The 15,038-nt window shown below is 37.3% G+C and overlaps 1 protein-coding gene across 2 annotated transcripts; it reads right to left on the bottom strand.

Moving 5' to 3' along the window:
* Positions 1 to 2,628: 2,628 nt before the first annotated feature.
* On the bottom strand, positions 2,629 to 14,943 carry LOC121371206 (alpha-ketoglutarate-dependent dioxygenase alkB homolog 6-like). Of its 2 annotated transcripts, XM_041496924.1 has the most exons (7): positions 14,668 to 14,943; positions 12,207 to 12,357; positions 11,604 to 11,733; positions 9,229 to 9,275; positions 4,423 to 4,527; positions 4,046 to 4,168; positions 2,629 to 2,920 (listed from the first exon to the last, which is right to left on the bottom strand). In XM_041496924.1, the coding sequence occupies exons 2-7, from the start codon at positions 12,246 to 12,248 to the stop codon at positions 2,651 to 2,653; spliced, it is 717 nt and encodes a 238-aa protein (XP_041352858.1). In that variant the 5' UTR covers positions 12,249 to 12,357; positions 14,668 to 14,943; the 3' UTR covers positions 2,629 to 2,650. The 2 variants fall into 2 exon arrangements, with proteins under 2 accessions (XP_041352858.1, XP_041352859.1); XM_041496925.1 differs by lacking the exon at positions 12,207 to 12,357 and having other exon boundaries at positions 14,668 to 14,941.
* Between the last annotated feature and the right edge of the window lie 95 nt (positions 14,944 to 15,038).

Genomic DNA, 15,038 nt, shown 5'->3' with positions numbered 1-15,038 from the left:
CATCAGTTGACTGCTTTACCACAACGGGCTACATCCTGCCCCTCAACATTGAGAGATTTCAATCAATATGGCACCCTTCCCCCATAATATTATGTTATACTGTACTGCACACCAACAGGGATTGATCCTAGACCGACCGCGCATCAGTTGACTGCTTTACCACATCAGGGCTACATCATCCTGCCCCTCAACATTGAGAGATTTCAATCAATATGGCACCCTTCCCCCATAATATTATGTTATACTGTACTGCACACCAACAGGGATTGATCCTAGACCGACCGCGCATCAGTTGACTGCTTTACCACTGGGCTACATCCTGCCCCTCAACATTGAGAGATTTCAATCAATATGGCACCCTTCCCCCATAATATTATGTTATACTGTACTGCACACCAACAGGGATTGATCCTAGACCGACCGCGCATCAGTTGACTGCTTTACCACTGGGCTACATCTTACCCCTCAACATTGAGAGATTTCAATCAATATGGCACCCTTCCCCCATAATATTATGTTATACTGTACTGCACACCAACAGGGATTGATCCTAGACCGATTGATCCTAGACCGACCGCGCATCAGTTGACTGCTTTACCACTGGGCTACATCCTGCCCCTCAACATTGAGAGATTTCAATCAATATGGCACCCTTCCCCCATAATATTATGTTATACTGTACTGCACACCAACAGGGATTGATCCTAGACCGACCGCGCATCAGTTGACTGCTTTACCACTGGGCTACATCTTTGCCCCTCAACATTGAGAGATTTCAATCAATATGGCACCCTTCCCCCATAATATTATGTTATACTGTACTGCACACCAACAGGGATTGATCCTAGACCGACCGCGCATCAGTTGACTGCTTTACCACTGGGCTACATCCTGCCCCTCAACATTGAGAGATTTCAATCAATATGGCACCCTTCCCCCATAATATTATGTTATACTGTACTGCACACCAACAGGGATTGATCCTAGACCGACCGCGCATCAGTTGACTGCTTTACCACTGGGCTACATCCTGCCCCTCAACATTGAGAGATTTCAATCAATATGGCACCCTTCCCCCATAATATTATGTTATACTGTACTGCACACCAACAGGGATTGATCCTAGACCGACCGCGCATCAGTTGACTGCTTTACCACTGGGCTACATCTTGCCCCTCAACATTGAGAGATTTCAATCAATATGGCACCCTTCCCCCATAATATTATGTTATACTGTACTGCACACCAACACATACAAAATAATGTATAAAAACATGCATAGCCATAAAATGGTACGGATATACATACGTATGTAGTCTTTCATGTTGTAAAGCCATTGTAAAAAAAAACCCACCATACTAAATAAAAAGCCAATTCCTCTAAAAGAAACGAAAAAGAAAACTCGTCAAACAATTTAAGAAAATATATTGGAAATATAATAGATAAAAGAAATTTTAAAAGCAAAACCAACATGGAATTAAACCACTAAATGTTGACAAGAAAGAACTGCATAACAAATTAACACTACCCAGGTTTGATAATACACTATATACTTATTTAAGCATATCACTGAGTAATTGAAACCAATAGAGTCCTTCAAATGGATATTCAACATAGGTTGGACTCTGGATGTTTTCCCCATCCTATTTCATACATACAATAATATACATATTAGGAAATAATTTGAGGTTTTAGCTGCTGAAAACATTAAGATGATGAGAAACACATTGCATATACAGATACTAATATTCTGAACAAGAAAATGAATTTAATATGCATGTTTAGTCCTTAAACTGGCTCCATTTGTCTGAAAGATCTTAACATGGCAGCAAACTCATGGTGGCTTATATTATGAGGATATTTATCCTTTAACATTTCAGATGGATGGACAGGGCAGGATATAGAAAAAAGGAAGGTATGTTAGACAATACCTCAACACATACATGTACAAATGTAAGCTATAACGATATTAGGATTCTTTATCTAGAGTGAAAGAAGAAATCAGATGCTGCTCCTACTATTAAGAAATAGCACAGAAAAAAAAAAAGGGGGTCCACTGAACTACATACTGCCCCCACCCCTATCTCCCCATCCCCACCACACCCCTATCACCCCATCCACACCCCTATCACCCCATCCACACCCCTATCACCCCATCCCCATCCCCACCCCTATCACCCCATCCCTGAGCAGAGACAATATATGAGAGTTGTGTAATTTGGCTACCAATATCAAAATCAATTCTTTCTCTCCCAAAACCCCCAAGAGGTTTGACATGTTTATATCTCTACTGTATAACAATTTAATAATTGCAACATTAGTATAGGACATGAAATCAACCTTATGTCTGGAATCGTGTGTCTGTGATATTCTTAGATTATAATTTCAATAACCTGGAATCCACCAACTGGGATACCTGGAATCCACCAACTGGGATACCTGGAATCCACCAACTGGGATACCTGGAATCCACCAGTTGGGATGGAAACTGTCTTTACACATAAAAGTATATTTTAGTAAATAACTTAAAGAGTAGTGCTAGAATTATGACATTCTTATTTGAGAAAGCAGGTGAAGTCAACATGTAATAAAACAATGTTGTTGTTTTTTCAACAGAAATAATATTTGTAAAATGAAAAGTCTTTATTTTTCATCTTTTCTTTCCAAGCATGAGTTTTACTTTTAGCACTTTTGGAACATAGCGAATTGTTAATGATATTCTTGTACCACGTTTCAACACATCCCCCAAATTGACACCAGGGCAGAAGTCTAAGTTAGAAACACTTTCAGTAATGTGGTCTTCTGTTCTTTCGGCAATCCCATGAAGGTGAAGTTTGTACATGTCACTCTGAACTAACACCAGGCTTCTAGGTTGAAGCAGCAAAGACATAAAATAACGGTCTTCAAATGATGTCAAACTCTGCAACATAGTTAAAATGAAAACTGAAGCATTTACAAGTAAAATAATCACAAGACCATAACAAGTGCAAATAGCTAGGGCATTTTTAAAGGACAAAGGGTAATTGTCATTTGGGGCTGAGCAACAACTACCTCAATGTCCCTCTCCACTTGGCATGGCCCAAAGACCATTAATGAATTGATGTTGCTTTACTTCATACCAGTGTTCATATACTGATGGAAAGAAATTAGGGATCACTCAAATAGTAACAGCAATTACTAGTAGTTACAAAACCCCTCAATCCAGAGTGTCAGAAGTTGACTGTGTTGCTGGCAGTCAATTTGACACGACTAACAGTAAATCCTTCCATTACAACTCTGTGTGAAATACAGACATTATTAGGCTAGTAGTAAATTAAATTTGATCAACGATTCCATGTGTTCCCTTATTTCTTTTTACCATAATAATGATTATAATTTTTAAATCACTAAGCAAACCTAAAAACAAAGTATGTAATCATATACCAAGCTGGTCACAACACTTTCCTCATGTCACTCAGACAATCAGACAAGGAAGTGAGACATTACACCATCAATAAAAAGTTAAATGTTTTGTTTGATGACACCACTACAGCACATTGATTTATTAATTATCAAACATTTGGTAATTCTAACAGTCTTAGAGAGTAAACCTGCTACATGTTCCCATCAGTAGCAAGAGGTATTTTATATGCTCCATCCCATAGACAGATAGCACATACCATGGACTTTGATATACCAGTTCTGATGCATTGGCTGGAAAGAGAAATAGCCCAATGGGCCACCGACAGGGATTCATCCTAGACCAACAGCACATAAAAAAGCAAGCACTTTCTGATAATGATAAAACACTGACTTTTATCAAACAGCTTAAAATTAATATATTTGCTGAGTATATATATATATATATATATATATATATATATATATATATATATATATATATATATACATACATACACACACACATACCATACAAGCACATGCATACTTGCCCTCTGCCATGGACCCAACGATTGGTGAAGTCAAAAGCTGGACCCATGGTGGCTGTGCATGAACTGTAAGTGATACACAGTGATTAAAAAATACCCACCCAACCCATGTATACCTGTATGTGTTCATTTTCTTGAGAAGAGTGATCCTGCAGGTGATAATAGAAGTCTAAGAGAGTGTGAGAGCCCAGAGAAATGGTCGACACAGTGGGATAGAAGAGATTGCCATCTTCATGAGGCTGCATGGGGAAAAAACATTTAATAACATCAATAGTGTTGCTCACAAAACTAATAGTTACTTTCTTGTTAATCTAAATGATGGCTATTTACAAACTATTATATATTTATATATGCCATGGGTAATATTAAAGTTAACAAAAAAGTATTTTTCTTTATCTATTCATATTTAAACCTTTGAAATCTGAAAAGAAATCCAGTTAAAGAGAAAATTTTAATAAAACTATTAAAGACAAAACCCAATAGCATTACCAACCATTATTCCCTGCCCAGCCTTGTATTCATTGACTAATACATGGTTCGGAATTTTGTCTTCAAATGTTCCCAATTCAGCTATCGTTTTGGCATATTTCTGCAGCCACTAAAAATAAAATCAAACATTAAGTATCAATATCAGGTGAATACATTATTTTGTCTACAGAATATAAGAAGAAATATACTGTCATTGAAACAATAGACTATGGTACTATCTAACAATTTGCAGCAATTACCCACCACCATAGTATAGCACATACCAATTCCGTAGAAATGCCAGTTGTGGAGCAATTCCCCTGGATAGGACAGCACATACCAGTACATGTACCAAAGCCTGTGGTTTACTAGTTGTATAGCAATTTCCCTGAATAGGACAGCACATACCAGTACAAGTACCAAGGCCTATGGTTTACTAGTTGTATAGCAATTCCCCTGGATAGGACAGCACATACCAGTACATGTACCAAGGCCTGTAGTTTACTAGTTGTATAGCAATTCCCCTGGATAGGACCGCACATACCAGTACATGTACCAAGGCCTGTGGTTTACTAGTTGTATAGCAATTCCCCTGAATAGGACAGCACATACCAGTACATGTACCAAGGCCTACGGTTTACTAGTTGTATAACAATTCTCCTGAATAGGACAGCACATACCAGTACATGTACCAAGGCCTGTGGTTTACTAGTTGTATAGCAATTCCCCTGAATAGGACAGCACATACCAGTACATGTACCAAAGCCTGTGGTTTACTAGTTGTATAGCAATTCCCCTGAATAGGACAGCACATACCAGTACATGTACCAAGGCCTACGGTTTACTAGTTGTATAACAATTCTCCTGAATAGGACAGCACATACCAGTACATGTACCAAGGCCTGTGGTTTACTAGTTGTATAGCAATTCCCCTGAATAGGACAGCACATACCAGTACATGTACCAAAGCTTGTGGTTTACTAGTTGTATAGCAATTCCCCTGAATAGGACAGCACATACCAGTACATGTACCAAGGCCTATGGTTTACTAGTTGTATAGCAATTCCCCTGGATAGGACAGCACATACCAGTACATGTACCAAGGCCTGTAGTTTACTAGTTGTATAGCAATTCCCCTGGATAGCAGCACATACCAGTACATGTACCAAGGCCTGTGGTTTACTAGTTGTATAGCAATTCCCCCGAATAGGACAGCACATACCAGTACATGTACCAAGGCCTACGGTTTACTAGTTGTATAGCAATTCTCCTGAATAGGACAGCACATACCAGTACATGTACCAAGGCCTGTAGTTTACTAGTTGTATAGCAATTCCCCTGAATAGGACAGCACATACCAGTACATGTACCAAGGCATGTAGTTTACTAGTTGTATAGCAATTCTCCTGAATAGGACAGCACATACCAGTACATGTACCAAGGCCTGTAGTTTACTAGTTGTATGTCCCCCGAATAGGACAGCAAGTACATTACCAAGGCCTGAGTTGTATAGCAATTCTCCTGAATAGGCAGCACATACCAGTACATGTACCAAGGCCTGTAGTTTACTAGTTGTATAGCAATTCCCCTGAATAGGACAGCACATACCAGTACATGTACCAAGGCATGTAGTTTACTAGTTGTATAGCAATTCTCCTGAATAGGACAGCACATACCAGTACATGTACCAAGGCCTGTAGTTTACTAGTTGTATAGCAATTCCCCTGAATAGGACAGCACATATCAGTACATGTACCAAGGCCTACGGTTGTATAGCAATTCCCCTGAATAGGACAGCACATACCAGTACATGTACCAAGGCCTGTGGTTTACTAGTTGTATAGCAATTTGCATGGATTGGACAGAACATATCAAGACCTGTGCTACACCAGTCTTATAACAATTCCCCATGGACAGAGCAGCATACACCAAAGCATTTAATACCAATTGTTTAACAATTCCCAGCAGACATGACAGCATATATTGTTGTCTTTGACATACCAGTTGTGCTACAATTATCATGTATAGGTCATGATATACATGCATGGAGGCCTTTGTTAAACAGCATATTATATCAAGGCCTTTGATATACCAGTTGTGGAGCAATTCACCATGGTAGGACAATGTCTGACAGCAGATACAAAGGACTTTGCAGGTGGGTCGGAAGGAATTTGACACTGGGGAGGCAGAGAGGGTGGGTGTGGGAAGGGTGTCACCCTCTTGCAGATGATGCTGCAGGGGTGTTCCCTCTTGAAACATTTTCAAAGATATCTACTTTTGGGCAATATTGTTAGAATATTAAACAGAAAGAACATTAAAATATGTACAAGTATGTTCTGCTAAAAAAAAAAAAAAAAAAAAACATTGCCTAAGTACTGGGGAGGCTGCTGCCACACCTGCAGTCCCAGCTCCAACGTACCTGCTTTGATATATCAATGGACATGATGATGGTGTATGATCCAATGACCCTTCTTTGATATATCAATGGACATGATGATGGTGTATGATCCAACGACCCTGCTTTGATATATCAATGGACATGATGATGGTGTATGATCCAACGACCCTGCTTTGATATATCAATGGATATGATGATGGTGTATGATCCAACTACCCTGCTTTGATATATCAATGGACATGATGATGGTGTATGATCAATGGACATGATCCAACGACCCTGCTTTGATGCATCAATGGACATGATGATGGTGTATGATCAAATGACCCTGCTTTGATGCATCAATGGACATGATGATGGCGACCCTGCTTTGATGCATCAATGGACATGATCCAACGACCCTGCTTTGATGCATCAATGGACATGATGATGGTGTATGATCCAACGGCCCTGCTTTGATGCATCAATGGGCATGATGATGGTGTATGATCCAACGACCCTGCTTTGATGCATCAATGGGCATGATGATGGTGTATGATCCAACGACCCTGCTTTGATGCATCAATGGACATGATGATGGTGTATGATCCAACGACCCTGTTTTGATGCATCAATGGACATGATGATGGTGTATGATCCAACGACCCTGCTTTGATGCATCAATGGACATGATGATGGTGTATGATCCAACGACCCTGCTTTGATGCATCAATGGACATGATGATGGTGTATGATCCAACGACCCTGCTTTGATGCATCAATGGACATGATGATGGTGTATGATCCAACGACCCTGCTTTGATGCATCAATGGACATGATGATGGTGTATGATCCAACGACCCTGCTTTGATGCATCAATGGACATGATGATGGTGTATGATCCAACGACCCTGCTTTGATGCATCAATGGACACGATGATGGTGTATGATCCAACGACCCTGCTTTGATGCATCAATGGACATGATGATGGTGTATGATCAAATGACCTTGTACACATCAGGGCGGGATGTAGCCCAGTGGTAAAGCGTTCACGATCCCCATCGGTGGACCCACTGGGCTATTTCTTGTTCCAGCCAGTGCTCCACAACTGATGTAACAAAGGCCGTGGTATGTATTATCCTGTCTGTGGGATGGTGCATATAAAAGATTCCTTGCTGCTAATAAAAAAAAGTAGCCCATGAAGTGGCGACAGCGGGTTTCCATGATATGTCCGACACCATATAACCGTAAATAAAATGTGTTGAGTGTGTCGTTAAATAAACCATTTTCTTCAATCCTTCTTGTACACACCAGAATAATAAACTCTACTAACATGTATACAGGATGCAGTCTCAAAACAATTAGGGATTCAATATACTTTTTTTTTTCTCCCCTTTTATTACATTTTTTATTATTTCACCACAAAAAAATACAATATACACTACATAACTGATACATATTGATAAAATAAACATATTCATATAGTAATACAAATAAAATAAATGATGCATTGTAAAAAGGGTCTCATATAAAGACTAACAATAAAACTGTAAATCAATTCCATATACTGTAAATCCTGAAATTAACACGTCCTAAATTAATGCGAGTGACAGTGAGCGGACTAAAATGTGACATAAAATTAATGCAAGTGGTCTCCTTTTAAATATTACTTTCCTAACAACACACGTTTGTGTACTTCACAGTCCGAGTTACAGGCATCTTCAATGAGATCAACTCACTAGCATGTCTGTGTACACATCAATTAATCTGCTTAGTCCCTAGTGTTTTTGGTGAGATCAACTCGAAGCATATGTTTGCAGCAATCATTTACGCAATGTGTATAGTTATCTAAATCTGACTAAACATTTGGATACATGTACCACTGCAATGGTATCTTCCCAAGATATGCAGACAAAGTTACAGCGAACTTAAATAGTAAAACAAAGAAAGGGTCGACCTCAGGATTAGTGTGCTAAAACCCATTCACGCATGATGGATTGTGTCGGCTTTTGCTGAACTACTGGACAATTAGTCTGTCTCGCCTATGATGAATTGTGCTCCAGTTGTTTTATAAATGTATTAGAATTTTAATTTTTGTTTGTTTTTAATTTTTGTTTGTTTTTAATCTTTGTTTGTTTTTAATCTTTGTTTTAACAGGGTATGACACATATTGCTGGACAAAATAGAGAAATAAATGTGTCATATTATTAATGCAACTAACACATACTCGCATTTTTCACATTAATATTATGATTGCATTAATTTCAGGATCTACAGTATTCTGTAAATATAATGTACTGATAAATAATTCTGAAACATAAATATACATGGGATATAAAGGGATGAATATGCGAGGCTTTTGGACCGGTAGGCATATTATATAATATTTAATGCATATTACTGCTTAATATCAACAAGTATATTGGTATATTGAATGATTCAATATACTTACTTGTGGTAGTTCTTCACAAACCATTCCCTTTGGGTGGGGAAGACCACCTGAAACAATATGATAACTATAAAATAAACATGTAACAAATAAATGAACGCTTCTGAGGGCATTCATACCATCCAGGGTTCGAATTTCACCATGGCACCGACGACAATTGCCGTTGGTGCCCTCCTTACTTGCCGTTATGACCCTAAAATCTTACGGTGTTGATGGCAAGAAAAATGCTGCACTGTCTTACCTGGTTTGCCACCGTGCCCATCGGAATATTTTTTTAAAAACCCAGCATTTTATTATTTAGAAATGACACAAAATGTAACATGAAAAATCAGATCTAGCGAAGTCGGACTGCTTGTTGAAACATGAAGTGACAGGTCAGTTACACCAGGATGTAAAACAAAATGTGCTAAAATGTCCATAACAATAACATTGTTTACAGAAGTTAAAGATTACGACATTTATAAATATATTATTTGTGATTTACACATTAGTGATTTTAAATATCATATACACCAATATATATTTTTTCGACAATGGCAAGATGACTGGGACGTTGCTGTCATGAACAAGCTTCATTCTGTCAAGCTGGTCCTGAGAGTGGCAGTCTTCCTACCTGCAGTGCAGGAAGGATGACATACTTAGTCTTGTGCCCGCATATTTGACGCATTCATTTAGTTTAACCCTTAGTGTCCAAGTATTCAAAATAAATTCCAAAAATTATCATATTTATTCAAGTTACAGGTGTTAGTGTACATTGAACACTTCCATGTCGATTTTTGAATTTTCAACAATTTGTATGTACTTTTAATAATGTAACATATCTGCTACATTGGGCATATAAGGAAAATGTAGCATACATGTATATGCTATATATTATTAACCTTGTAAAATACATCATTATGGCATATATTTATATCAAAGAGACCAAGACCATAATGTGAAATAATTTTTCTTGCCTTCATGCCCCTCTTTTGAAGAAAACGTTTGCCAAACATGGGATTGGTTTTATGAATATAATGTAAGCCTTAAATGTAATGGTATTTTATCCTGCAATCACTGTTTGTGTTGTCAGTTTATGGTCATTAGATAAATCAAAGTAATATTCTGCTACTGGCAGGATATCACATCCACATACATTGCAAAATGTTTCATAACTTGAAAAGCAATTGTACAATGTTTGATAGATTACAAGATAAAGCTATGTCATAACTACTACTAGTTATTCTAGAGTCTATACAAGTGGTATGTTTAAGTTATGTATGTTATGTAATACACATCCTTGTAAGGATTGTATATTTACAATCTATTTTGGACATAGGAACCCAAACACTGATGTTTTTTTTGTTGTTATCCTACTACACATACATACATACATACATACATACATACATACATACATACATCCCCTGCGCCAGTGCGTTAATATCTATGTATGTAACAGTCAACCTCGACATACATACAATATATAGATATTCATACATCAATACATACTAGCCAGTGCCAGGTCTGCCCACTGTTTCATGCACGTAAGCGGGATCGACCGCGTAGATTGTAGACCCCATGCATATGGTTGAGTTAAAGAACTTCCATGGAAGCTTCGATAGCTCAGAGCGTATCGTGGTTAGTCTTGCAATTTGCGGGCGATTCGGTGCCACAGGTTCGAGTCCCAGCAACGGCATGGGACAATTTGTGAGGCCAGAAAGGATTTAATTATCCCCTGCGCCAGTGCGTTAATATCTATGTATGTAACAGTCAACCTCGACATACATACAATATATACATGTAGATATTCATACATCAATACATACTAGCCAGTGCCAGGTCTGCCCACTGTTTCAAGCACGTAAGCGGGATCGACCGCGTAGATTGTAGACCCCATGCATATGGTTGAGTTAAAGAACTTCCATGGAAGCTTCGATAGCTCAGAGCGTATCGTGGTTAGTCTTGCAATTTGCGGGCGATTCGGTGCCACAGGTTCGAGTCCCAGCAACGGCATGGGACAATTTGTGAGGCCAGAAAGGATTTAATTATCCCCTGCGCCAGTGCGTTAATATCTATGTATGTAACAGTCAACCTCGACATACATACAATATATAGATATTCATACATCAATACATACATACATACATACAAACGCACAGACACACACACACACACACACAGAGAAACACAGAGAAACACACACACACAGACACACACACAGACACATGTATACATACTTCACTGTTTATTATATCTCTCTCTATATTACATATTATTACTATACATAAACTTAAAGTTTTGGCAAAGTTGAGGATTTCTAAATGCATTGAGTACCCTATGACTTGGATATTTATGTAAACACAAATTTATATAAAAATGTCCTGAATATAGCATACCCCAGTTTTGTAATCTTCTGTTGGAAAGCTGTGTCCACTTGGGTTTCGGAGCTGCATACACATTGTTAGTGAGATACTCTTCTTCTTCTTTTGTGATAAAGTCAGGTATGTAGTATACAGATGGTGGACACTATTAAAAAATATAACAATAAATGGAGTTAATGAAATGATAAATATTATATTATATGATGCACTTTAATTATTAATACTTATAATATATGTACATTATTCATTGAAACAATTATTTCTGGTAGCATGTTGGTAGCATATATTTGTATTGACAAAGTTACAGGACTAAAAATCTTAACAATTATCATGTAGATTCACCATAATATCATAATCAAGTACTGAAAAAAAAGACGTTTATAATGGATTCAAATGATAACAAAATGTGCTTCCCATAAAATTGGAAATTCTATTCTATTACCAGTAGCTATTTGGTGAAGTTGATCTCAAAATCTGTAGCCAAATTCAAGTAACATTTAGCTAAACAGAACTGTGTTTAAAAATCACTATACACACATAACACAATGTTTTCGAATAAGTTTTCTGGCAAATTGGCAATGACATATATTCACCAAATTTGGTAAATAATAGTTTTACCCTGGCTATCCAGTGTCCTTCAATGAGATAGGCATGCTGCATGAACTGGCACCATCCTTATGATTTTCAAAAGCACATCAGCAATGTTGAATATGATCCCAACATGCACACAAAATCCAAAGTTTCCTAACATACATCACATCCAATATTTCTGCCAAACACCAGAAAATCACATTTATTTGTAAGTGTGCGATATATATACTAGTAATAGCAATATTATGAAAAATTGTCTTAGGGCAGGCCCACACACTCACAACCACTGTAATAATTTTTATGTGATGTCAAACATTTGATCATTCTGACATGTAAATCTTAGAGGAAACCCATTACATTTTTTCATTAAAAGCAATTGAAGGATGTTTTATATTATGCTCTTTCTGTCAGACAAGATACATTTGTAGTACATACCATGCAGGGAACATTTTCTTCAGTATCGCGTTGCAGTTCACTACGCAAGTTTCAGAAATCTCTACACAATTTTTGAAACATTAAACAGTAGTTGCTAATCAATTTTCAGTTGACTAGAAATATAGCTAATAAAATTTTTGAAAACATGGCCATGGCCTATGATATATCAGTCATGGGGTACTGTTTTTGATGGGGGTGGAGGACAATCAGAGAATGGGTCCACCGAGGGGGTTTGATCACTCAGTGAAAGCATCTCATGTGAGCTATCGATCTAGCGACTGAGCTAAACCCCACACCTTGGTCAAGTTCGTGTCTCAAAAGTATGAGAAGACCGTCTGTCATAATTATGCAACTTATATGCAGGCTGAATAAAAGAACATAAATAATAGTGTAAATGTCAGCAATTTGTTGATTGATTGATTGATCGAGAGAGTAAGAGTAGAAGGGGGGGGATGTAACAGACAGACAGACTAACTAATTTATCAACATGCTGTTGTCAATGTAATAAATATACAAAACTTCACATGTTGTTTTCACTTCCTATTTATTGCACAAGTTTATTTTGCGCAAGAATATATACCACAAGACTCTATAGCAGTCAAGTGATATGTTCATGCACAAAATAAATTAGTGCAATAAATAGGAAGCGAAAACAATGTATGTGAAGTTCTGTATTTATTACATACCTTCTTTTATTTTTTACAAAAATGTTTTTTAATTTAATGTCATAACTACACTTTCTCAAATCTATTAATCAATCCTCCTTTTATGGATTTACTTAACGTTAAGAATCATACTCTGTGGCAATCTTGTATAATGTTTCAAATACGATGTCACATAATTTGTAAATCAGACTTGACGTCATTAATAAAAAAAAGCGTTAACTCCAGTTAAAATAAAAAGGGAATTCCCTATTTACAAGTTCCGATCAAGATTGCACACATGAGTGATACAAGATAAATTTATCACACAGTTTGAAAGTTTCTTTATCACTACAGTAGGGCAGGATTTAGCTCAGTCGGTTGAATGCTCACCTGGGGTGTTTGTTTGTTATAGGATTGAACCACCTCAGTGGATCTATTCAGCTGATTTTTTCCACGTTCCAACCAGTGCACCACAACTGGTCAAATGCCATTCTATGTGCTTTCCTGTTTGTGGAAATGCATATATCGCCAATTGTCGAAAACCGTATTATTTTACTTCCGGGTATTTTGTAATGTCTGCACATGTTCGATTGTTGATACGACAAGAACTTCTTGTTAAGGAAGTACACTTAAAACAAATTTCCTTAAAAATGCGGGGGAAAAAGTAAGAATAAGTTTTATGCACAGTGAAATGTATTATTACAGTTAATTTGCACCCTGGAATCTTAATGAATGCAATGCAAATGCATCCCTAAACAGCAACAGGTGCACAATGGAATCCACACAACCAAACACGTCAGCCTGCACTGCCATGAATAATGACGGATCATTTCCGGATAGCCGCTTTTAGGTCACGTGACTGTCATGTTACTGCTTTCGCGGGAAAAGCCGATTTTATGTTGTTGCCATTACGTTGATAATGTCATAGTATGGTTTTCGATAATGCTTTTAAAATTACATGTTCTTACCACCTGGTGTAATTTTTGATGGAACAGGGATAACATGCGAGTATGTACTTACCTTTTTGCACCAGCCATTTCCTCTTAGTCATATGGTTTTCGATTAAACGAGGATATATATATATAAAAGATCCCTTGCTACTAATGGAAAGATCGATGTACCGGATTTCCTCTCTTAAGACTTTACATCAGTTACCAAATGTTTGACATAAAATAGTCGATGATAAATTTATCAATATGCTCTAGTGGTGTCGTTAAACAAAACAAAGTTTAATTTTATCAATATAGTAAGATTGAATAGGTATGTAATAAAATGTGGTATGAGACTGCTAATTTATAAACATGACAACTTAGGCATAACGTTGAAATGTTGGTATTATTTCATTTCAGTATAGATGTAACTAATGGCAAAATAAAAACGTAAAAATACTCAGCATGTATCATGTTTACCTGAACACAAAAACGTCCAGTTGTTTTAATATCTGTCATAGCAAAATGAAATGGGATGTATGATCACATCATAACACAATCATCAATGTAGCCAGTGATCTCAAACCATAGTTAATTATGGTTTACTTGTCATAGTAATGGTGATATAGTATACAGTTAATTGTTTATAATATGTAGGCTTTTGGGTTCGCAATGAATCCAGCAAGGATATGCCACCACAACTACATCATTCATAATAATGCACTAGTATTAACGACTTCCGTATTTTGAGTTTCGCCAAATTCACTGGTGGGTGGTGGGGGGGGGGGGGGACATTTATTTTGATTTGATGAAGGCCTTTGATACATTTCATAGGCGTTTTATTTTTCTAA

The sequence above is a fragment of the Gigantopelta aegis genome, chromosome 4 (assembly GCF_016097555.1).
Source record: "Gigantopelta aegis isolate Gae_Host chromosome 4, Gae_host_genome, whole genome shotgun sequence".
NCBI classification, from domain to species: domain Eukaryota; kingdom Metazoa; phylum Mollusca; class Gastropoda; order Neomphalida; family Peltospiridae; genus Gigantopelta; species Gigantopelta aegis.
Note: the sequence above shows the minus strand (reverse complement) of the source record. Positions and strands in the feature narration are given on the sequence as shown.